Source organism: Hibiscus syriacus, unplaced genomic scaffold (assembly GCF_006381635.1).
Source record: "Hibiscus syriacus cultivar Baekdansim isolate YM2019G1 unplaced genomic scaffold, ASM638163v2 tig00111392_pilon, whole genome shotgun sequence".
NCBI classification, from domain to species: Eukaryota; Viridiplantae; Streptophyta; class Magnoliopsida; order Malvales; family Malvaceae; genus Hibiscus; species Hibiscus syriacus.
Genome location: NW_024063078.1, coordinates 70,001 through 94,767, shown reverse-complemented (window position 1 = coordinate 94,767; position 24,767 = coordinate 70,001). Strand labels below are relative to the sequence as shown.

Sequence of the window (24,767 nt, the reverse complement as noted above, 5' to 3'; positions counted from 1 at the left end):
GTAAAAATATCCGACCTGATCCAATTCAAGAAAAATATATAATTTTATCTTTTTATTTAGGGATGATTATAATAATGTCCCTATATATATTTTTTTCAATTAATTCTCTATTTTATTGAATAAAAATAATATTTATTATTTCAGGTCGGGTTTGATCAGGTTCAGATTATATCTCAAAAAGTCAAGTCTGATTCAGGTCGGGTGGAAGGTGTATATTTTTCGGGTCAGGTTGAATTCGAGTGGATGATGTATAATTTTTGGGTCGGGTGAGATTGACCGAAAATCAAACCCGACCCACGCTCATCTCTACTTGCCACTTGACCCTAGCGGTCAAATACATACACATTAGCATATTGTGATATGTCTTACTTAATGGAGGGAATTAAAATCGTTGATGGCCTGAACACCTAAAACGGTAGCGTTTGTAATATTAAACCTCTAGATGATCTAAAAATTATTGTAAGTATTTATTCAGAAAAAATGATATAGTTCGGATATTTATTTGAGAAATAAATTTTTAAACGCTAAATATCTCTTTCAACTGTTCTTTTGAAACCTTTATTTTCACCGTCGGGGTTTCCGACTAGTTACTATTTGAGTGGGTCACATTGGTTCGACGCTCCAAGTTAATGTGAATGAATTCAATACTCTTTTAATGTTAACCTGTTGAAACTTATTACTCATTCCATATGTCAAAAAGAGATAAAGAAAATGTATTATTTTATGAATAATTTGTAAATTTAAAAAAGAATATTTAAAAATTAATTAAATCTTAATTCCATTGATATAATTATTAATATGACATTAAAAAATATATATTTAAACTTAAATTATTTTTCAATTTAAAGATTTAAGATCTGAATAATTTACAAATATTATATGAATTAACTTTTTAATATTATAAAATAAATTTAAGTTATCATCAATTAGTTGTTATAGTAAGATGATGCACTAGATTTCTTAAGTAATGTCAGAAATTTAAAACTTGACGTTTGCGAATAGAGCAAAATGGATTGAAGGGGTCGCTTTCACATTTGTAATATCTGATTTAAATTAATCGATTAATAGATCGGATACTAATGATTAATTCAAAAAAGAAATAAATTTAATTTGAATATGGTAATCAATGAAAGGATTTTCAGTTATCCAAAAATCTCAGTTTTAGAATTTAGAAAAATCTAATCTAAGAATTATATTCAATTTTTTAACTGCAAAAGTGATTTAAATTCAAACCCCAAATTTAATTTAAAATATTTTAAATCCTTAAAAAAATATCAAACATAGCAATTAGAAAATTTGCTAAAATCCCTAAAAAATCATTTTTAAACTTTAATTTAATTAGCCAACAATACTCTTCTTCTTCCCACCAACTGATCCACTTTCAAATAAACTTCTTAACCGCTCCACCTCTCAATTTACATCATTTCTTCTCTCATCCCCATGGTTTAATCCATCAATTCTTAGGCTAAGACCCCGTTTTTTTCATTTTAATCTTCAAATCCAAGCAATGGGGAGAATTGGGTTTGAATCATTATCAGATGGAAAGTCACGGCTAGTCCTGGAAATTTGTTCCATGGTGAACACCCCCATTGCATGTTCTCACAGGCACCGTATCAAACACCTTGTAAAGTCACGTTTCATCGACTGGTATCGTCTCTTGGGAGTATGTCTCTTCGTTTTCCTTTTCAAGGCTTTTTAATCTTTTGATCATAGACTTTTGCATTGCCAGCTCTCAGCACCACCGTGCGAACTTCCATCTCCTACGCCTATAAATTGTACCAAAGAATTCAACCTTTTTTTCATTTGACTCGTGATCTTTCCATTGCAGGTTGCAGAAGATGCTGGATTAGAGCTTATCAAAAGGCGTTATCATAAACTTGGTAGGCTATTATTTAATGTCAGAAATTGAAAATTTTGCAGAACTTACATGTATATATATTCGTCATTGAATTATTGAAAAAGGGGTGCTTTTGGTTTTTGGTTTTTGTTTGCAGCTTTGCAGCTTCACCCAGATAAGAATAAGCATTCAAAAGCTGAGGTTGCCTTCAAGCTTGTATCAGAGGTTAGATTACTTTAATGGCCTTTTTGTTCATTTTGGTGGCATTGGAAGTTGGGTTGGATTAGACTGCTTGGTAGATTTCAACAAATTGTAGTTAACATGATATAAGTACATATTATTACCTAAAGTATAAGAAAGTAAAATAAAATTTTATATCATGGGTGTGATCTTACCTCTAACATCTTTTCAATTCATCTCTAATTGTAATTATGTATATTTTCGATCGTATCGCTTTTATCATAATTATATATTTAGTAAATAGTTAGAAGGATTAATCTATGTAATCATGATTGTCGCCCATCACTCCCTAATCTTATGATGATAAAGGAAAGAGAGGGATTGAATCCTGGATTTTGCTAGTGGAAGGACCAAAACTATGATTAGACCAGGAAGCAGGTGTAACACAAATACACAATATGGTTTTCATAATGGAAAACGTTTCACTTGCAGGCATATTCATGTCTATCAGACAATGTAAAGAGAAGAGCTTTCAACTCAGAGAGGAGGAAACACTTCTGTATCGAATGCAATACGATCCCGTATTCGAATCCAGACAACAATATTTCACAACATTCATCAAAACCCAAAGCTCAGGATCCCATGAATTGTTCAAAACCTGAGAGATCTCTGCAGATTCTGAGAGAGATAAGGAACAGACTGAAAGAGGAAATCAGAGTCATAGAACACTGCTTGAAGGTAAACAGGAGGGAATCTCCGTTGTTCAATCCATCAAACAAGCTCAATGAGATGAACCATATGGTTCAAAGAGAAACCCCAATTTTTGAGCCTTCAGAGTATGTAATCCATGGCTATCCACATTTGAGGAATGATGTTTATAGGGAAGATGAAAGGTTTATGCTCTTTAAAAGAGGGAGTTTGAAGGGGAGAAGAAGAGGGGATTATGATTCCCCAATCTTTGGGAATGAATCGGAAAAGGCAAGTTTTAAGGGAGTTTTGAAGAACCAAATTTGGTAGTATTTCATTCATGAATCATTCTTTAGGGGCTGCTTTTGGTTTTCTCAAGGAATTTGGCTTGAGGGGCTTTACTGTAAACTGTTAGTTTTCATCCCTAGCCATTTTTCTCACTTTCACCCCTAATGTTTTTTCTGGGTAAATTACAAATTTCATCACTGAACTTTACTATTTCTCTTATGTTGCTCACTAAGCTTTAAAAATTTTCAATTTCTTCATTGAACTTAATACATTTGATTTTTTGTCACCCTATCGTAAATAGTTAAAGGCGTAAAAATGAAACCGTTTTAAAAAATAATTTTTTTACCAAACGATGTCGTTTTGTATCTATATAACAACTCATTTATAACCCCGTTCAAGACAAAAGAAAAGTGTATAGTCTTCATTAATCTTACCCCAATTTGATATTAATTTAGTGTCTTTTGTAAAGCAACAATGATGATATGCAAAGGCACTATGCAAATGTATATAGGGATGGATATAGGTTGAGATGAATTTTTGTTCGATCAGTTAGAATATTCAATTTCTCATGTCACTTGATCTTTTTTGAGTTTAAAGCGACTTTAATTGACATGAAATCCGATGTGATTTGTGAGATAAAAGTTCACATATATAATATTCTAACTTTATTAGATAAAATAGAGAGATAAGTATTATTATAATTATCCTCATATATATAAGAGATAATTATATTATTTTTAAATTGAATCAATATTTTTCACCTTAATCCTGAATTCGGCCCAACTCAAACTTAATTTTCCTTTTAAAATATTGATCTTATAAAACTAAGTCAGAATTTGTCGAATCCGAATCTTATGCAACTATGCATATTTTCACAATTATTTTTCGAAAATAACACAACATGAATGTTTTAAAGTTTCATAATTCATACTACAAAAAGGTGTAATATTTAACATATACTTACACCAATGTAATTATGTACATGTCTCAATATCTTGGTACTTAACAATAAACATATAATTATATAAGTGTAAGTATGCTTATGTATTTTCAAAGAAATAAAAAATACAAATATATATTAAATTATAAATCTAATTTATTATTGGTTAACTATTTATCAAAATTCGTAACCGTAACCTGAACCGTTAATTATTATTTTTAGTGGTTCAATTAATCAAAATCGTTGACATTAACGATTTGATTAATTAACCTACTAAATTTAATGGTTATACCAATTAACAATTACAATATTTTTTGAACAACCCTGAGACTCTCGACAGAAGGACAAACGACCACTCTATTTATCAGAAACTCAACTTTCATAACTTTTGCTAACTTGGAGAAATATAATTTTTTGAGGAAGAAGACTTCATGTCAACATTTTGTAACGACATTGACAGTAATAAAAGTAAATTAAAAGTTGAATAGTTATAATGTAATTTTTAAAATTTTTGTGATAAAATGAAAGCACCCTAAAAGTACAATACCTACCAATATAGTTTACCCTAAAAATTTCAATAATTTTCTTTTTGTCTTTTTATTGCTCTACTATGGTTGATGAAAGGACCCACCATGGGTACCTCGACACGTCACGTTCTCTAACTGCCTCTCGGCTGACGTGGACACTTGTAAATCAATTATATGGGTCCGTATGATTTCGGTAAAATTATGGTCTAATGACATTTTCAGTCCTTAACTTTTCAAAACAATATTTTAGCCTTGGCATAATGTCAAAATTAGTACCCAACATCTATTGAATGTTATTTTAGCCCTGGACATTTCATTTTGGGTGAAAAAGCCCCTAATTTGGAGCATTAGTTGTGTGTTAACTAACGATTTCCATCTATAGAGGGGGCTTTTTGCCTCAAGATGAAATGTTGGTGGCCAAAATACTTCAAAAAGGGACTATGGGCTAAAATGATCATTTTAGTAAATGTTAGGGACTAATTTTAGCATTATGCCTTTAACCTTTTAACTTTTGTCATCTTTTTAAGTTCTCCTAATATTTATTTATTTTTACCAAATAAAATCAATTAATAAAAAATAGTAACATGTTAACTATTTTATCTTTTCGGTTAAAAATACGATTGAGTTGAATTAGGTAAAAAATATTGAGTTACTCGAGTTTATGTGTCCTAGTCTATAACTCAAATTTTATTTGAATTTTTTTTAAGTCGAATCAAGTTTATGAAATGTGAGTTGAGTTGTTCCAGTTTTCGTTTAAATTTAATTATAAATATGTATGATGTTATGGTATTAATTGATTCTAATTTAAACGACTTTCTATAACCAATACGATATACATATATATTTCTTCATATGTTATATACATATGTCATGCATAATTGAGGGATTAGAGTTAAACTTGAAAACAAATATATTATTACTAAAAAATTTGAGTTATTCAAGTCTTATTTTATAACTCAAACTTTATTTGAAATCTAAAATAGACTAGATCAAAAATCAAATTTTAAAAATATATATATATAATCAGATTAAAACTCATTAAATTTGAGGCAAACCATCCCTAATTTTTTCCCTGTCCAGACCAACCTGATTTGGTAGGTGAGTTCAATAAAGATTTTATGCACATATAAAAATTTGAACTTAGAACATATAAAAATTTGAACTTAGAACTTTACTTAAATAATATTAAGATACTTATCACAAACCAATCTCATTAATAACCATACTAATTATTCATTAGTTATTGATTAAGATAATACGCTTGGATGTTTGGAGTCCGCCGACTTTAAATGTGAGCTGGATCCACACTTGTATAGGACTGACCCACTTTTGAATAAAAAAATACAAGAAAGTCCACAATTATTTATTAAATTAAATTTTATTTAATGGGGAAAGAAAGCTCGAGTGAACTTCAACTTGAATGAATTATCTATTCCAATAATCCAGAATTTTTCTGTTTTTGTTTCAGTTTTTACCTTATATCAACTTGGGTTTCTTTGAATTTTCAACTCTGGGTATCAAGTATCAATCTTTTGTTCTTTTTGGATGCTTGTCGAGTTAGTTGAAGTTTAAGCATGTGAAACCGAACATCTTTCTGCAAAATTTCCCCTTGTTTTCTGGTTTCGGATCTGGTTTTCAAGTGGTGGAAAAGGATCCATGTCGACTGCTAACTCGAGTGATGCTTGGAAAGCAGTAGATTCAGTCCCATATCAGTTCCCTGCTGGTCTGCGTGTGCTTGTTGTTGACGATGATCCAACATGTCTCATAATCTTGGAAAAGATGCTAAGAACTTGTTCATATGAAGGTGAAATCCCAAATTTCTTTCTAGGGGTTTAATTATTCGTTTTGATTACTGATTTCGGTGTTTAATATACTAATTTTATGTTTCTGGTATGGATTTTCAATGGTATATTGTTTACGTGAATTGTCGACGATCATTACTTTAATTTGTGCATAAAAAACATTAGGGAGTCCTTTTATTATTGCGGATTCGCATTATTTGGAGCTAAGAAGTTGAAATTCATTTAATTTGATGGATGATTGGTGTGATTTGTACTATTTTTCAGTTACCAAATGCAGTCAAGCAGAGACGGCATTGTCTATCCTACGAGAGAACAAAAATGTGTTCGATATTGTTATCAGCGATGTTCATATGCCGGACATGGACGGATTCAAACTTCTTGAGCATATTGGTTTGGAGATGGATCTCCCTGTCATCAGTAAGCACTCTTATCCTCTATGTTTGACATGGATTTAGTTGCCATGGATCGAGGATTTCATCAGGTTTGGAGTATGTTCCGTCCTAATATCTTCTACTTGTATTTTCTTCAGTGATGTCGGCAGACGATGGAAAACATGTTGTTATGAAGGGTGTTACCCACGGTGCCTGTGATTACCTAATCAAACCAGTTCGTATTGAGGCGCTGAAGAACATATGGCAGCATGTCATTCGGTAGAGGAAGAACGGGTGGATATACTTGGAGCAGTCGGGAAGTGTAGAAGAAGGAGATCGGCAGCAAAAAACAATCTGAAGAGGCGGAATACTCATCCTCGGCTAACGAAGGAAATTGGAAAAGCTCAAAAAAGAGGAAGGATGACGAGGAAGAAACCGATGATAGAGATGATACATCCTCACTGAAGAAGCCGAGGGTTGTCTGGTCGGTTGAGCTCCATCAACAGTTTGTTGCAGCAGTTAATCAACTAGGCATTGACAGTACGAGTCTTTTACCTATTTCTTTCATTTTGCTGATGTTTACTTGCTGATTGCTCCATCTTTTCGTCACAGTAGCATGCATATAGTGATAGTGTTTATTTTACACTGGTGAAACTCTTGTACTTTTGCATCATGTTACTTGGACTCGGGTCTAAGTGTCAAATACAGGTATGCTCATTTTGGAAAATACCTCGAGAATCTGAGTCGAAGTGCCTACCCTTGGTTGGCATGGATCAAATCTAAGTGACATATTCAATTATCAATGTCGTATCACATTGCTGTTTATATAAACTCAAGATTACGGATATGTTTTAAACTAACTTCAACCACAACTATCTGCCTGTTGATGTTTTGGTGTTTCTATTCATTCATATTTGGTGTTTTCGTTAACTCTGTTGTGTTTGATCTTCTTCTTCAGAGGCTGTCCCAAAGAAAATTTTGGAGTTGATGAATGTTCCTGGCCTGGCCAGAGAAAATGTTGCCAGCCATCTTCAGGTACGATACATGTTCAATAAATAAGCAAACTTTGTACTCGACTACATTTGCATATAAATAATTATCGGAAATCGGAATTTTTGTTTGGTTCTTTGATGATAAAGGCTTCATTATTTTTGTGATCAGAAATATCGCTTGTATCTTCGAAGCCTGAGTGGGGTATCGCCGCACCCGAGTATTCTGAATACTTCTTTTATGAATCCCCAAGAAGAAATTTGTGGTCCTCTATCTTCAGTCAATGGGCTTGACCTTCAAGCTCTTGCTGCTGGTGGTCAACTTCCTGCTCAATGTCTCGCCACACTCCAAGCTGATGCGCTTGGTCAGTCAACCGCTAAATTGAGCGTACCTATGCCCCTTGTTGATCAAAGAAACATTTTTAGCTTTGATAATCCGAAGTTAAGATTTGGAGAAGGGCAGCAACAACTTATGTATAATACTAAGCAAATAAATTTACTTCGTGGAATTCCGACGACTATGGGGCACAAGCAGCTTACCACTTCACAATCAATAGGAAACATAAATATGCAAGTTACTTCCCATGATGTTCAAAGTAGCCATAATAACTCGTCATTGATAAATATGAAAGTCGCTTCCCAGGGTGTGCAAAGTAGCCAAAATAGTTCGCTATTGATTCCGATGGGTCAGGCACAGTTTGCTCATGCTCATGCTCATGCTCCCAGACTTCCGTTATCCGTGAGGCAGCCCATTATATCAAATGGAATTGCTGCCAATGTCTCCACACAAAATGGTATTGGAGAAAACATCCGAGCCCCTGGTTATAATCCAGTTCCGCAGACCTCCTCGATGTTGAAATTCCCCATGAATCATGCTTCAGAACTGCCTGGTAATAGTTTCCCCTTTGGAAGTACACCGGGGATGTATGGTCGCATATCGAAAGGGACTTTTCAGGAAGATTTTAACTCGGAGATTCATGCCAAGTTATGATATATTTAATGACTTGAATCAACATAAACACCAAAACTGGGAGCTGCAGAATGTAGACATGACATTTGACGACTCTCGGTATTCAAACTCTCTTCAAGGTAACCTTGATCTGTCTAAATCGCTTTTAGTTCAACAAGGATTTTATTCAGGCCAAATGAACGGACAAAACAGTAGTGCAGCCGATGTAAGCAAGGCATTGTTCTCAGCAGGAGATGGTACAGAGCCGGGGAATCCATTAAATGTCAATCAGCATCTCAACTCCCTTCCTGTTGACAATACAATTCGGGTCAAGACCGAGAGTGTTGCAGATGCAAACCCTGACAATCTATTCATCGATCATTTTGGACAAGAGGATCTCATGAGTGTTCTTCTGAAACAGGTTAGTTCTTTTCCCTTATTATTTACTTATTGATGGGGATATTCACTTGCATTTAGAATTCGGTTTTCCGGCAGCAACAAGGCATTAAGCCCGCTGAAAATGAGTTCGACTTCGATGGGTTTTCCCTGTATAATATTCTATTGTAGACGACCTCCCATCTTTCGCGAGTTCTTGTCATGATCATTGCATTTATGTTGTACAATTGTACATAATATCTCTTTTGCAATCAATCATAGGGACCTCAAGTTCATGTTTCTTAAAGGAACCGGATTTGCTTCATTCCGAGAACCGCAACTTCCATTATAAGTATCATATGCTGCAAGTTTCTTTTCAACATAGCAGGACAAGATGATTGGATAATCAGGCTGGACGAGTAGAGTAGCCATTGGAAGATAACTGTGGGGCATGGAAAAGCTACTAGTGCAGATACGCAAAGGATTTCCGTTCGAGAAGTTTCATTGTTTTCGTTAGCAAAATCCGGCATGACCAACTAACTTTATCGTGATTGTTGACGTCTTGTAGCTGCATTCCGAATTGTGAAGGATTGTTTCTAAAACACCAGCAGGGGCCATTGGAGGCTTTCTAAGTCTAATAATCAGAAGATATTTACTCTTTTATTTATTTTGGAATTGATTTCTGATTGTACATATACCATTTTTGATTGCTCCAGACATAAGTCTGGGCATTGAATCCTGGTAAATTTTCATAGGATCCTCATTTATAATTTGATTTTTATGTTAAATTAGACCATCTTATCGTTGTAGCCATTTAGTTTTCTGATGATGTTCACAAGATTCTTGAATTTCTATGCTCAAAGCAAGGCTTAACATCCGGATTTTGTGCTGTTTGGCGCCAAAGAAAATTCTGGGGTTCCCTTTAAACTTATTTTCATCTCTTTAACCCAACACCCCATTTCTTTTCCTGTAGGAAATTAGCATTTTCCCCTTCGGTCAAGTTATACAAACCACTCATTCAACAAAACAAAATAAATGTTAATAAATGGAGAAATCAGATCACATAAACATACATTACTGCTAAGATTAGATTAAGAAAAACAGAACATTCAAAATTTTCTTACACTTAATTTCTTCTCACTACAATTTGTACTAAAAGAATTTAAAAATCAGCAGAGATTACACTTAATAATGGTTAGATACCCATGGAAGATCCTAGTGTGTAGCCCTAAAAGAATAGATTAAGCATAAACATAACCATAAGAGAGAGCCATTAAAAGAACAGCAGCTTGTTCTTCTTCACCCAATTTTCTGCTTCGATTCTCAACCGTTGATCTTCGCATCAAAACTTCTCTTCCCAGTAACATCAATCTTTGCTTCAAGTTGCTCCCTAAATTTCTGGGATTATTTGATGATTTCATTGATTTCCTCTCCTCTCCCTTCTTTAACCCTATTATGATTGTTCTCCTCTTCTTCCTGCTTCTGATCCCACATGCATTGCATAATGACTGCAAAATTGATATTCAAATATTAAACAAAAAACAAAACAAAAATCAAAGATTACAGATTACAGATGAAAAAAATGTTGAAATGGAAAACGATTGATACTTTCGGACCAGCTGGGCCGCCTCTCCAGAGAGGGGTTTTGGAAGTACCGCAATCAGCACAAGTTTTCTTGATTTGTTCATTGAAGACGCTTTGATTTCGAGATCCCTTTGGTGAAATCATTTCTGGGTGTTCATTACTTTGATCTTCAGAATCTGATCCCTGCAGTAGAAAAATAAAAGCAAGTGAATCAGCTGTAAGAGAAAATGGGAAGTTACGCTTATGATCAAATGAAGAACATTGATGATCACTAACTTTTTCGCTTGGATCCAGCATGATTACTTGGTTTTTCAAAGATCTGAAACCAACCCAAGTTGTATAACAAATAAATCTCAAATGGGTAGTGAAGTTTTAAGTGAAAATAGATCAAAATATGGAAAACCCAGATGGGAAAATTGATTTTAAAAAACAACTAAGAACAAAGGAAAAGAGATCAAAGCAATGTAGTTAATGCAGAACTGAAATGGAGACTTTGGTGGGTGGCTATGTTTTGGGTTGATCAAAGGCAGAGTGGGAGACTCTTAGTTTTCTCTCGAGAGAAAACGAAAGAAAGGGAAGGAAAATGTTAAAATCGACAAAGCGAATCAAACCGACATAAAACACCGAACGTAGGCGGATCTAGAAAACTCCTTATAAACGGGACGCGAAACCCTAGATCATTGGCTGTAAAATGACTGAAACGCCATTGATGGATTTAGTTTTATCCCATTTTGCCACCCGCCAAATCTACCAAAACGAAGAGCTTTCCTTAAATCAACAAAAAAGAGGCGCCATTTTTTTGTAAGAACCGAACAATTTTAATGGTAAATGAATTGTTATTATTCTTTGAAATTTTGGATTCGAACATTAAAAATATCATAGGTATAAACGTTTAATATCAAATAATTTAAAATTATTTTTAAGTTATCTTTAAACAGATATTACCTTGTACTTACTTCAAATTAATAATAATAAAAAAATAGTTTGATTGATTTTACATTCAATTTGTATATTTATTGGATAAATATACATTTTTGTGCTTGAACTTAGCTTAAGTTATAATTAAATATTTTATATTTTTTGCCAAATAGATATCTAAACTTGATCTTAATGTTTAGTTTGGTATTTAAACTTTTTTGTCCAATTAAGTACTTAAATTTAACTTCATGATTCAAAATGACACCTAAATTTAACTTTATAGTTCAAATTAGTGTGAATATTTCATTTACTTTAAACAGCAATTTAGATCAGAGAGTGAAATTTAAGTACTAATTGGTATCAATAAATCAAGTTCAAATACCTAATTAGATCAAAAAGAGAATGGAAAGATAAGATCCATTACATATGAGGATAATGGAACAGCAAGCGTATGACGATTAGGTAAAATCTACAGCGACGTCGAAGTTAAAATCCAAACAAACAATAAGCAGAATAACAAAGGGAACACAATCGACACCTTCCCATAAACTACATAGCAAGCAGGATCAAGCCCGAACGAGAGAGCACACAGAGCTTGTTTTAGGCGTTAAATACTGATAAGCCTTCAACTGAAACGACTGCCTCGAGTACTGAAACCCTGTAAACTTACCAGCATACCACTTAAGTTAAAGGGCCCTGTTTATACAGGGATAAGCCTAAGGGACACTTCCATGGCAACAATGTACCATTTGACATGTTTTTGGTATAAGACAAGCAAAATACCTTGCCGACAACTTTTCTGGTCACAACTGTATGCATTTCCCTCAGTATTGGAAACACAGTACCGATAGACCAACCCGGGCACATTCTTCACCACAGTTCGACACTGGACAGACTATTAAATAACAAGACGCATCACAGTGCCCCCTGACCAAACTTTCACCCCAGGTATTAGTCAACCTGCATTATGAACTGTGTTTTCTATGAAGCCCTGCAATTTCAGTAAACTTGATCAAATACAATTGACGATTAACTTCACTAAGTCCGGCAAAAGAATAATGAAATTAAGTATTAACTAGACAAACCTTCAACTGAAATTGAATCCATCAGATGGAACTTGAAGTTCATTCTCCCCAAACTGGAAAGCTTGTTGGGTACCGTCACCGGGAGGTAGTGTCTCCTCATCCTCCTCCAACCAGTAAGTCTCAAGAATCTTGACAGCCTTCTCATATATCTCGCTATTATCATAAGTCTGTAGGTTTTCGATCTTTTCCAAACCCTCGGCATCTTCTACCACTTGGGCACAATGGTTAAACTCTACAGAACCCGAGGCCCTCTCAGCTTCACCAACCTTCAAAAAGTTCTCCAATCCTTCCAGACAGACCATTATAATTCTAGGATCAGGGCATGCAAGAAGATCACACAGTGGTTTTATGCAGCCTTGACTGACCATGTACCTACATATCCACATAAGAAGAATGGTTTTGTTCTCAGTTATATGGCAATGGGACTAAGGAAACAGCCTATATTACACAGATTCGGGATGACTATCAGGTACAGCCATAAGGATATGGGCCCAACACAACACAAGTAATTGGAGAATCACACACATATCCGAATATGCATTAGATATAGGTGCAATTGAGGAAAACTAAGACTTGGGGAATCATAGGAAACAACGGAAAGAAAAGAATTTATGTTCAACAAGACAAAAAGAAACAACAAACAAATTTACATACTTGATTTGCTCATGAGTACCACCCGAAGTAGCATTTGAAGTTGCCCATGCTGCTTCTTTCTTTATATCAAATTCAGCATTTAGAAGTAGGTTAACCAGTTGCTCAATTACTCCAGCATTGATCACAGCCTACATAATTAAAGTATAATAAGCATGAAACAATAAAAAAAATCCAGTAACAAAACAACTCTCTCTTTAAATGCTTGAAGCAAAATTTCCTGTGATTTACTCACCTGAATCTGCTCCTTATTTCCAGCTGTAATGTTTGAGATGGTCCAGCAAGCTTCCTTCTTTATACTCTTATTATGATTATAGCTCAATAGGCTCATAAGGCATGTTAATGCACCGTGCTCAATAATGTACTAAAACAAAAGGCAGCAAAAATCAAGACAAATCAAAATAAAACAAAAACCAATGGGTGCAGGACTAAAAATGAGAAATTCTAACCCATACCTGAGTCTGGAAATCATCTCCAGTCACAATATTTCCAACAGTACGAAGCGCCGGAATGAGCACTGAAGGAGATGGATTACTGCTAAAAAAACAAGTGTAAGCCATCACGTTAACAGAAATGTGAAAACAACCAAAGATGTTTTTAGGTATTCTACTTACCGCAGGAGCTCAACAAGACGTGGGCAAACCCCTGATTCAATCACAGCTTGAATTTTGTCATTAGTACCATCAGACAGATAAGAGAGAGCCCAACAGGCATCAGTCAGAACTTCTTCATCATTTGAATGAACAAGACGTTCAAGCGCAGGTAGAGCTGGTCTCACCTAGCCAACAGATTGCCAATATTTGCTCAATGAAAGCTCAGTTAAAAGAAAAGGAATAATGCAAAGAAAAAGATGAAAACCTGATCAAATGGGGGCTGTGGCTTGCCCCTGCAGAAATTTGATAATGTCCAAGTTGCATTTCTCAGCATTGACAGCTTAGCATGTTCATTTAGCTGAGCTAAAAGTGGCATCAAAGCTCCATGACCGAGAACAAGATCACGACATCTAGGGGAATCACCAGCAATATTACCCAATGCCCACACAGCCTACACATAAACAAACAAATTACTCAGTACAGAGTTCTATATTCTCCTCACTGGTTAAAAAGCAATCATCCAAGACAGCGTTATCAGGGGCACAAGGCACAAAAAAAGTTCCACCAAGTGAAATAAAATACAATCTCTAGATGTATGTGTTTTTAAAAGTTTATATGTGTCACGTGTGTATAGCAAACTCTAACGTTGATCCAGTTTATCTACAAAACACGCATTTTTTTTTGGTATTCTCTGAGGTTCCAGTGATCCCATAATTTCAAGTCTCACACTTAAAGGGTATAGTTTTTTAGACATACCTGCTCGCGGACATCATCACTTGGTGAAGAAAGAAGCTTAACAAAAATGGGAACAGCCCCATGATCAATAACAACCTTTGTATTCTCTGAGGTTCCAGAAGCAATATTTGTAAGCGTCCAAGCAGCCTCAAACTACATATTTCAAAAAAATACCACCAAAATTAGCATATAAACTAAACTCATAATTCTTGAAAAATCGGTATTAGTAGTCATTAGTCAATAACTAATACCTGAAGCTGTGGAAAGTCTTCCCTCGTAAGAACCTCAACAAAACGGGGAACGACGCCGGATTGTATAACTACATCAATAGGTGGACTTCGCTCTGTTTAGAAGAGGAAAAATCTTCAAGAAAATAGTATATAAATTAAAAGAAAATACAAAGTGAAATGCATGAAAACAGTACCGATTGAAAGCAATTTCCGAAACTGAGTAGTCGCCTCTAGCTGGTCATCGCCATTATCAGACCAAACACCAGCAACCATTGAAGGAATATTCTCTAACTGCAATAATAAGCCCTAAATAACATATATTTCAAATTTTAAAAGCCATAAATTAAAGATTTTGGTAACGCGGTAGTGATTCTATTTTACCTTCTTTTCGACGTTAGAGGAGTGGAGAGAATAAGCGAATTGTTGAGCTTGGAGGCCTTCCCGGCGCTTCTTCAGTAAACTCTCCTCCCGCTTACTTTTCCGGATCTCCACCATGTTGTCTTCCCTCCTACGACGGCCCTCCTCCGCGTCAACCCCCACCTTATAGCGGTTGCGGCGGGCCTCGGTTCTCGTGCTCGGTCTCAGCGACATGGCGGCTGCTTTGACTTAGAAAACCCTAGGGAAATACAAAGTTGGAGATGGAGATTTTAATAAAGGATCGAATGAAGTGAACAAAACAGGAATTGAGAGACTTTTCTTTGCAGAGGAGTTTTTAAAGTTTAAAGCGAAAAGGGTGAAAGGGCATCAAAGGACTACTAAGAGGGACGAATGGGTAATTTTCTCTTTTAAATATTTATTTAAAAACATTATCTTGTTGAGTGGATTTCGCGATTCAGTTTGGTCTAAAAAAATAAGATTAGTATATGATTTTAGTCTAATTCTGACTTTAGTCACTCCACTATGTCCAATTTCAATATTTAATCACTCTATTGTAGTCTGATGAAATTTGCTCATATACGTTTTATAATAGTATTAATTAATATCTCCAAAATGATAATAATATGTAATTTGGTGATTAATGGTAAAAGATGTTGAGACTAATTTATCGATATTTAGTTAGATCTAAATCGATAAAATAATAAAAAGATGAATTTTTTTATTTAGGAAAATCTAAAACCTCCCAAAATGATGAATTCTTGTGTGTTTAATTATATAACATTTGAAAATATCTTAATAAAATCTAAATCAATAGAATGATAGAAGATGTTGAGACAAGTTTATTATTGTCTAGAGGGGTTAAAAAAACATTTAAAATAGTAGTTTCGACGATAGTAAAAGATAGATTAAAAATAATTATAACTTTGACGAAGAAGATGATATTGAATAAAAAATTAGTTTTTAGCTTTGACTTTAAAACATATCAATATCTATACTAGCATCAAAGTGTCGTATCATTAAATTATTATTAGTTTAACGATTCTTAATTGAAGCGTAATCTAAAATTCAACATTAAAATTAAAGCATTTTAAAGTTTAAAATTAAAATCAAGATAAAAGAGTAATTTTTACCTATGTAGTAGACTTAATTTATCATTTTTGTCCCTATCGTGTTTTCGTATCAATTTAATCATCGAAGTTAGTTACTTGCATCATTTTATACTTCATCTCTCACTTAAAAACCTAAGTTGAGGGTTTAGGGTTTAGAGATCATAGTTTAGGGTTTAATGTTATCAATTTAGAGTTTTAAGTGAGGTGTGAGTATAGAATGATGTAAATTAAACATCTTTAAAGGCTAAACTGATGTGAAAATACGATTGAAACAAAAATGATAAATTAGATCTATTAAAGGGATGAAAGTGACCCTTAATCCTAAAATCAATATAGAACCTAAAATTTAGTGGCTAATGATGTGGTTTGCCATTTTCTAATTCCATCAACTAAAAACATTCACTTGGACATTTTATGCATAAATAAACCCATCATTTAATTGCCATAAATTTATAATTTAGTAACATATGAGAATGAAATCCAACCCAAAAACGTTCCTGTAGTTTTCAGTTGCATATCACTTGTTCCTTCGTCTCTCTCCCTTAGATATTTCTGTAAAATTTTTCCAGAGATTTTCTATTTTTCTAATATGAAATCCACGTACCAAATCCTACCTTTACTTCTCTACTTCTCTTTAGCTAACAACTCCATCATCGTTCTCACTGCACCCTCTGAATCTAAACCAATATCTTACGCTCTTTCTTGTGGCACATCAGACCAAGATGCCATTGATTCCGAAGGTCGAAAATGGAGCTCCGACGTAAACTTCCTGTCATCGTCCGACAATTCAACGACGTCCGAAGCTCAATCACATGACCCTTCCTTTCCATCCTCGGTACCATACTTAAACGCAAGGATTTTCACATCAAACTCTTCATACAATTTCATTGTTCCCCCATGGAGTCGCCTTTGGCTCAGGCTCCATTTTTATCCATCTAATTACGATAATCTCGACCCGTTGGAGGCCTATTTCTCGGTCATCGCCGATGGCTTCACTCTTTTGAAAAACTTCAGTGCATCCATCACAGCAAAAGCTCTAACACAGGCCTATATCGCTAGAGAATTCGGTCTCCCGCCTGTTGGAACCGGCAACCTCGAAGTTACCATCGTTCTGTTTGAAGGATCACATGCTTTCATCAATGGCATCGAAGTTATCCCTATGCCTAATGATGTATTCCAACGCCCTGCACCTTTGGTTGGATATAGTGACCAACATATTGATCTTCACAGCTCCTCTTTGCAAATAATGTTTCGGATCAATGTTGGTGGACAGTTCATCGCTCCAAGCGATAACGTGGTTTAATGATTCAATGTATCTTCTAGGTGCTGCATTCGGTGTAACCTCCAAGGCTGGTGAAAACATTCGAATTCAATATTCGAAAGATGCTGTGTTGAAAATATTGGGGTTACTTAGAATTCAAGGGTAGGCTGCCTAATTGTGTTGAAAATGATAATGATTAAATCATACAATTAGTTATTGTATTTTAGGGTAATTTCAAGATTAGTTCCTAAGTTTCAACTATAAATACCCTTACCCATTTAGCTTCAAAATTATCCCAAAATCCCAAATCATTTCTTTCTCCCAATATTAGAGAGATTTCTTGTGAGTATTGAGTATTTTGTAAACACCTGTAAATTTTCTCTCTTAGTAAAAGATCTGCAGCAGTCCGGAGACTTAGGCATAATTGGATGAATTCCGTTATCAATTTCAGGTATTATTTTTCTGCTTTTATTTTGCATTCTCACTAATCTGGTTATAGGAAAATTATTCGTACTCGTTTTATTTCCCAACAACTGGTATCAGAGCTTTTGGTTGTGAATTTTATCAATTTTTTGCGAGGCTACTATTCATTACTATTCACGTGAATAGTGAATTTCGTGAATAGTAAAATTTTGTCAGCGATACGAATTTGTCGACGGAGGTGTTCTAATATACGGTGGTTCGCAAGAATTGTCAGAAACGATCCAAACGAAGCCAAATTCGAGTGGGAGTGATGGCTGCAGACGAAGGGAATGTGAAAATTGAGAAGTACGATGGTGCAGACTTTGGCTTTTGGAATATGCAGATCGAAGATTTTCTGTACCAGAAAAATCTATATCAACCCCTCTCAGGAAAGCAACCAGAGGGCATGAAGAATGAAGACTGGGCTCTTCTCGACAGACAAGCCCTCGGAGTTATTCGACTGACGTTATCCCCCAATATTGCTTTCAACATAGCAAAGGAAAAGACCACGACGGGTCTTATGGCGGCTCTCTCCAGTATGTATGAGAAGTCATCGGCCTCAAACAAAGTTCATTTGATGAGGCGATTATTCAATTTACGGATGGCGAAAGGGGCATCAGTGGCTCAACACCTAAATGAACTCAACACAATCACAACTCAGTTGAGTTCAGTAGAAATTGAATTCGATGATGAAGTTCGAGCTTTAATTCTCTTATCATCTCTACCAGACAGTTGGAATGCTACTGTTACAGCAGTCATCAGCTCGTCGGGAAACAACAAATTAAAATTCGACGATGTACGGGATCTGGTATTGAGTGAAGAAATTCGACGGAGAGAATCGGGTGAAGCATCAACCTCCTCAGCCTTGCACACGGAGTCCAGATGGAGAACTTCAGAAAGAAATTCAAATCGTGGCAGATCCAAATCCAGAAGGGGAAAATAAAGAACAGGAAAGAAAGATTTTACCTGTTATAATTGTGGCAAGAAGGGTCACATTAAAAGAGACTGCCGAGTACTGAAGAAAGATACTGACGCACAAGAATCTACCAACATGACAGAGGAGACAGGTGATGCCATGATTCTAAGCGTCAACAGTCTGATTGAATCATGGATCTTGGATTCAGAGGCATCTTTCCACTCTACCCCATGCCGAGAAATCATGGAGAACTATGTCAGTGGTGATTTTAGGAAGGTTTATCTAGTTGATGATGAAACCTTGAAGATCGTCGGAAAGAGAGACATCCGATTAAAGCTGCCAAACCAGACCACCTGGACGCTGAAAGGTGTGAGACATATTCATGATCTCAAAAGAAATTTGATTTCTATAGGACAACTTAATGAATAATGATATAGTACAACCATTTCAGGCTGTGAATGGAAGATTACCAAATGAGCACTCATCATTGCTCGTGGTAAGAAGACTGGTACCCTCTATATAACCTCAAATTTAGAGAATATCATTACAGTAGCAGATGCTGATGGAAAATCAAACCTATGGCACCAAAGGCTTGGCCATATGAGCGAGAAAGGGATGAAGATACTTTTTTCAAAAGGGAAGCTGTCGGATCTAAAGAATATAGATGTCGGACTATGCGAGGATTGCATCTTTGACAAACAAAAGAAAGTCAACTTTGCAAAGATTGGTAAGACACACAAGGCTGAAAAGTTAGAGTTGGTTCATACTGATGTATGGGGACCATCTCCAGTTCTATCTCTTGCATGCTCATTATATTATGTCACCTTCATCGATGATTCAACAAGGAAGGTGTAGGTTTATTTTCTGAAGAAGAAATCAGAAGTCTTTGATAACTTCAGAAAATGGAAGGCCGTGGTGGAAAATGAGACTAGTCTGAAAGTCAAGCGGTTGAGGTCTGACAATGGAGAAGAGTACATAAATAGGAGATTCAGAGATTTCTGCGTAAACAATGGGATTAAGATGGAGACAACAGTTCCCATGACACTGCAGCAGAATGGCGTAGCAGAGCGCATGAACAGAACTCTGAATGAACGTGCCAGAAGTATGAGGATACATGCCGGATTGCCCAAATTTCAATGGGCTGAAGCTATCAACACTGCAGCTTACCTGATCAACCGTGGGCACTCAGTTCATTTGGATGGAAAAATACCAGAGGAAGTTTGGAGCAAGAAAGAAATAAACATTTCACACTTAACAATGTTTGGTTGTATTTCTTATGTACATATAGATTATGCTGAAAGAAGTAAACTTGATGTTAAGGCCAACAAATGCGTCTTTGTTGGTTATGGTGGTGATGAGTTCGATTACCGATTTTGGGACTATGAAAATCGGAAGATCATCAGAAGCTGAGATGTCATTTTCAATGAGAATGTGATGTACAAAGACAGGTCAACTGTAGAATCAAGCAGCTCCAATACCAAAGCTGAAATAAAAGAATTTGCCGAGTTCGAGGAGATTTCTGTAAATGATGTTCAAATCAGTCCTGAAGCAGTTCAAGAAGAACCAGGCACACCGGAACTAAAATGCTCCTCCAGAATTCCTAAACCAACCTAGCGTTATTCACCTTCTTTGCACTACTTGTTGCTGACTGACAATGGTGAACCAGAGTGCTATGATGAAGCAATGAAGGTGGAGGATTCAATCAAGTAGGAGTATTCCATGAAGATGAGATGAACTCGCTTATGTAAAATCAGACGTGGGAATTAGCTTAATTACCACCGGGCAAGAAAGCGCTCCACAACAAGTGGATTTACAAGATCAAAGAAGAGCAAGATGGGAGAAACACTACAAAGCGAGATTGGTTGTCAAAGGTTTTTAGCAAAAAGAAGGTCTTGACTACAATGAAACTTTCTCTCTAATCGTGAAACTGTCTACAATCAGACTGGTGTTGAAAATTGTAGCTGCAAAAAATCTACATCTTGAGCAGTTAAATGTAAAGACAGCTTTCATTCATGGTGATTTGGAGGAAGAAATATATATGAGGCAGCCAGAATGCTTCATAGAGGCAGACAAGAAAAACCTGGTATGCAGGTTGAATAAGAACTTGTATGGTTTAAAACAAGCTCCTAGACAATGGTACAAGAAGTTCGATAGTTTCATGAGTAGTAGTGGTTTTACCAGATGCCAAGCAGATCATTGTTGCTACATCAAGAGGTTCGACAATAGCTTCATTATTTTATTGTTGTACGTTGATGACATGCTCGTTGCAGGCTCAGACATGCAAGAGATTAAAAACTTGAAGCAAAAATTGTCGAAGCAGTTTGCAATGAAAGATCTGGGCGCAACAAAGCAGATTCTTGGGATGAGGATCAAGAGAGACACAAAGTCGGGGACTTTGATATTATCACAGGCTGAGTACATCAACAAAATACTCTCCAAGTTCAACATACAAGATACTAAACCAGTAAGTTCATTTCATACTCTCCAAAGAACAGTCGCAAAAAACGGAGGAAGAACGTGCACACATGGTGAAGGTGCCGTATGCCTCAGCAATTGGAAGTCTGATGTATGCCATGGTTTGTACCAGACCAGATATTTCTCAAGCAGTGGGAGCTGTTAGCAGGTACATAAATAATCCAGGCAAGATACACTGGGAAGCAGTCAAATGGATCCTCAAATATATGTGGGGTACTACAAACAAAGCGCTTTGTTTCAAAGGTGGAGATACGATACTGACAGGCTATGTAGATGCTGACTTAGCCGGAAATGTTGACATCAGAAGAAGCACTACATGGTATGTCTATACTCTAGGAGGTACTACAGTGAGTTGGGTTTCTCAACTACAGAAGATAGTTACGACAGTCAAAGTGCTATCCATCTAGCAAAGAATCATTCTTTTCATTCCAGGACGAAGCACATACAATTGCGATATCATTTTATCCGGTCTCTTTTGGAAGATGGGATTTTGAAACTTGAAAAGATTAGTGGAACTCAAAATCCGACAGACATGTTGACAAAGACGGTGACTACGGACAAACTGAAGTTGTGTTCAACTTCAGTTGGCATGCTAGAATAACAAAACTAGAAATACTGATGCATTGATCGAGGTGTGAAGACAGATTAAAATCAGTCTTCAAGTGGGAGATTGTTAAAAATATTGGCAGTCAGTGGCTGTTAAAATTGAATTCAAATGGGGCTGTTATTGAATTCAAATGGGGCTGCTTAGAATTCAAAGGTAGGCTGCCTAATTGTGTTGAAAATGGTAATGGTTAAATCATACAATTAGTCATTGTATTTTAGGGTAATTTTAAGATTAGTCCCTAAGTTTCAACTATAAATACCCTTACCCATTTAGCTTCAAAATCATCCCAAAATCCCAAATAATTTCTTTCTCTCAATACTAGAGAGATTTCTTGTGAGTAGTTAGTGTTTTGTAAACACCTGTAAATTTTCTCTCTTAGTAAAAGATATACAGCAGTCCGAAGACGTAGACATAATTGGCTGAACTCTGTTATCAATTTTGGGTATTATTTTTCTGATTTATTTTGCATTCTCACTAATCTGGTTATATGGAAATTACTCGTACTCGTTTTATTTCCCAACACGCTGTTCATATCGAAGATCAATATGGAGCCGACGAAAGCGAGATATGGGTGGCGTTGCATCCAAGTCGACAGGGTTAGGGTTCAGGGTTCAGGGTTCAGGGTTCAGGGTTCAGGGTTCAGGGTTAGGGTTCAGGGTTCAGGGTTTCAGGGTTCAGGGTTCAGGGTTCAGGGTTCAGGGTTCAGGGTTCAGGGTTCAGGGTTCAGGGTTCAGGTCAGGTTCAGGTTCAGGGTTCAGGGTTCAGGGTTCAGGGTTCAGGGTTCAGGGTTCAGGGTTCAGGTTCAGGGTTCAGGGTTCAGGGTTCAGGGTTTCAGGGTTCAGGTTTCAGGGTTCAGGTTCAGGGTTCAGGGTTCAGGGTTCAGGGTTCAGGGTTCAGGGTTCAGGGTTCAGGGTTCAGGGTTCAGGGTTCAGGGTTCAGGTTCAGGTTCAGGGTTCGGGGTTCAGGGTTCCAGGGCAGGGTCAGGGGGTTCAGGTTCGGGGGGTTCGGGGCCAGGGTCAGTTTAGGTTTAGGGTTTTAGGGTTGGGTTTAGGGTTAGGGTTTCAGGGTTAGGGTTTAGGGTTAGGGTTTAGGGTTTAGGGTTCAGGGTTAGGGTTCAGGGTTTAGGGTTTAGGTTCAGGGTTTAGGGTTCGGGTTCAGGGTTCAGGTTCAGGGTTTAGGGTTAGGGTTTAGGGTTCAGGGTTCAGGTTAGGGTTCAGGGTTAGGGTTCAGGGTTTAGGTTTGGGTTCAGGGTTTAGGGTTCAGGGTTTAGGGTTAGGGTTCAGGGTTCAGGGTTCAGGGTTCAGGTTAGGGTTAGGGTTCAGGGTTCAGGGTTCGGGTTCAGGGTTCAGGGTTTAGGTTCAGGGTTCGGGTTCAGGGTTCAGGGTTCAGGGTTCAGGGTTTAGGGTTTAGGGTTTAGGGTTAGGGTTTCGGGTTCAGGGTTCGGGTTCAGGGTTAGGGTTCAGGGTTCAGGGTTGGGTTTAGGGTTGGGTTCAGGGTTTAGGGGTTCAGGGTTTAGGGTTCAGGGTAGGTTCGGGTTCAGGGTTTAGGGTTCAGGGTTCAGGGTTTAGGTTTTAGGGTTCAGGGTTCAGGTTGGGTTCAGGGTTAGGGTTCAGGTTAGGTTTAGGGTTCAGGGTTCAGGTAGGGTTCAGGTAGGGTTCAGGTTCAGGGTTCAGGTTCGGGTTCAGGGTTCAGGTTCAGGGTTCAGGGTTAGGTTAGGGTTCAGGGTTTAGGGTTAGGGTTCAGGTGGGTTAGGGTTGGGTTCAGGGTTCAGGGTTAGGGTTCAGGGTTGGGTTAGGGTTCAGGGTTTAGGTTCAGGTTCAGGTTTAGGTTCAGGGTTAGGTTCAGGTTCAGGTTTAGGTTCAGGGTTAGGGTTCAGGTTCAGGGTAGGGTTCAGGTTCAGGGTTTAGGGTTCAGGGTTCAGGGTTTAGGGTTAGGTTCAGGGTTCAGGTTCAGGGTTCAGGGTTCAGGGTTAGGGTTAGGTTCAGGGTTCGGGTTAGGTTCAGGGTTCAGGTTAGGTTCGGGTTCAGGGTTCAGGGTTAGGTTCAGGGTTCAGGTTAGGTTCGGGTTCAGGGTTCAGGGTTCAGGTTCAGGGTTAGGGTTGGGTTCAGGGTTCAGGGTTCAGGGTTAGGTTAGGGTTAGGGTTGGGTTCAGGGTTGGGTTAGGGTTTAGGTTAGGGTTAGGGTTGGGTTCAGGGTTGGGTTAGGTTAGGTTAGGGTTGGTTAGGTTAGGTTGGGTTCAGGGTTCAGGGTTCAGGTTCAGGTTTCAGGGTTCGGGTTCAGGGTTCAGGGTTCAGGGTTCAGGGTTCAGGGTTGGGTTCAGGGTTAGGGTTCAGGGTTCGGGTTCAGGGTTAGGGTTAGGGTTCAGGGTTGGGTTCAGGGTTAGGGTTCAGGTTCGGGTTCAGGGTTTAGGGTTAGGGTTCAGGGTTCAGGGTTCAGGGTTAGGGTTCAGGTTAGGGTTCGGGTTAGGTTGGGTTCAGGGTTAGGGTTAGGGTTCAGGGTTCAGGTTAGGGTTCGGGTTCAGGTTGGGTTCGGGTTAGGTTAGGGTTCAGGGTTCAGGGTTCAGGGTTCAGGTTCAGGGTTTAGGGTTCGGGTTCAGGTTCAGGGTTCAGGGTCAGGGTTCAGGGTTCAGGTTCAGGGTTGGGTTCAGGGTTAGGGTTCAGGGTTCAGGGTTCAGGGTCAGGGTTCAGGGTTCAGGGTTCAGGGTTCAGGGTTCAGGGTTCAGGGTTCAGGGTTCAGGGTTCAGGGTTCAGGGTTCAGGGTTCAGGGTTCGGGTTCAGGGTTCAGGGTTCAGGGTTCAGGGTTCAGGGTTCAGGGTTCAG

The 24,767-nt window shown here is 37.2% G+C and overlaps 3 protein-coding genes and 1 pseudogene across 4 annotated transcripts; 2 read left to right on the top strand and 2 right to left on the bottom strand.

The window, feature by feature from the left end:
• The first annotated feature begins 1,348 nt into the window (after nucleotides 1-1,348).
• LOC120160539 (pre-mRNA-splicing factor cwf23-like) lies at nucleotides 1,349-3,034 on the top strand. The gene is made up of 4 exons (XM_039170948.1): nucleotides 1,349-1,663; nucleotides 1,829-1,880; nucleotides 1,995-2,062; nucleotides 2,510-3,034. Exons 1-4 carry the CDS (start codon nucleotides 1,508-1,510, stop codon nucleotides 3,032-3,034), a joined length of 801 nt encoding a protein of 266 aa, XP_039026879.1. The 5' UTR covers nucleotides 1,349-1,507.
• A 2,847-nt stretch (nucleotides 3,035-5,881) lies between these two features.
• LOC120160751 lies at nucleotides 5,882-9,736 on the top strand (annotated as a pseudogene).
• Nucleotides 9,737-10,152: 416 nt separating this feature from the next.
• Nucleotides 10,153-11,286, bottom strand: LOC120160752 (GATA transcription factor 15-like). The gene is made up of 3 exons (XM_039171102.1): nucleotides 10,806-11,286; nucleotides 10,554-10,712; nucleotides 10,153-10,453 (listed from the first exon to the last, which is right to left on the bottom strand). The coding sequence occupies exons 1-3, from the start codon at nucleotides 10,824-10,826 to the stop codon at nucleotides 10,187-10,189; spliced, it is 447 nt and encodes a 148-aa protein (XP_039027033.1). The 5' UTR covers nucleotides 10,827-11,286; the 3' UTR covers nucleotides 10,153-10,186.
• A 672-nt stretch (nucleotides 11,287-11,958) lies between these two features.
• LOC120160248 (importin subunit alpha-2-like) lies at nucleotides 11,959-15,469 on the bottom strand. Of its 2 annotated transcripts, none has more exons than XM_039170660.1 (11): nucleotides 15,123-15,469; nucleotides 14,936-15,047; nucleotides 14,763-14,854; nucleotides 14,533-14,664; nucleotides 14,042-14,227; nucleotides 13,798-13,961; nucleotides 13,639-13,717; nucleotides 13,419-13,547; nucleotides 13,187-13,314; nucleotides 12,533-12,904; nucleotides 11,959-12,438 (listed from the first exon to the last, which is right to left on the bottom strand). In XM_039170660.1, exons 1-10 carry the CDS (start codon nucleotides 15,330-15,332, stop codon nucleotides 12,535-12,537), a joined length of 1,602 nt encoding a protein of 533 aa, XP_039026591.1. In that variant the 5' UTR covers nucleotides 15,333-15,469; the 3' UTR covers nucleotides 11,959-12,438; nucleotides 12,533-12,534. The 2 variants fall into 2 exon arrangements, with proteins under 2 accessions (XP_039026591.1, XP_039026592.1); XM_039170661.1 differs by having other exon boundaries at nucleotides 11,960-12,438; nucleotides 14,936-15,032.
• Nucleotides 15,470-24,767: the final 9,298 nt, after the last annotated feature.

Bases quoted from the DNA above. Each gene is read 5' to 3' on its own strand.
- LOC120160752 (XM_039171102.1), bottom strand. From the start codon at position 10,826: ATGCTGGATCCAAGCGAAAAA. The intron at 10,713-10,805 runs GTTAGTGATCAT...TTTCTACTGCAG, and splicing joins TGCTGGATCCAAGCGAAAAA to GGATCAGATTCTGAAGATCA. The intron at 10,454-10,553 runs GTATCAATCGTT...TCAATTTTGCAG, and splicing joins GCGGCCCAGCTGGTCCGAAA to TCATTATGCAATGCATGTGG.
- LOC120160248 (XM_039170660.1), bottom strand. From the start codon at position 15,332: ATGTCGCTGAGACCGAGCACGAGAACCGAGGCCCGCCGCAACCGCTAT. The intron at 14,855-14,935 runs GTACTGTTTTCA...TCTTCTAAACAG, and splicing joins TCGGAAATTGCTTTCAATCG to AGCGAAGTCCACCTATTGAT. The intron at 14,665-14,762 runs GTATTAGTTATT...TGAAATATGTAG, and splicing joins AAGACTTTCCACAGCTTCAG to TTTGAGGCTGCTTGGACGCT.
- LOC120160539 (XM_039170948.1), top strand. From the start codon at position 1,508: ATGGGGAGAATTGGGTTTGAATCATTATCAGATGGAAAGTCACGGCTA. The intron at 1,881-1,994 runs GTAGGCTATTAT...TTTTGTTTGCAG, and splicing joins AAGGCGTTATCATAAACTTG to CTTTGCAGCTTCACCCAGAT. The intron at 2,063-2,509 runs GTTAGATTACTT...TTTCACTTGCAG, and splicing joins CCTTCAAGCTTGTATCAGAG to GCATATTCATGTCTATCAGA.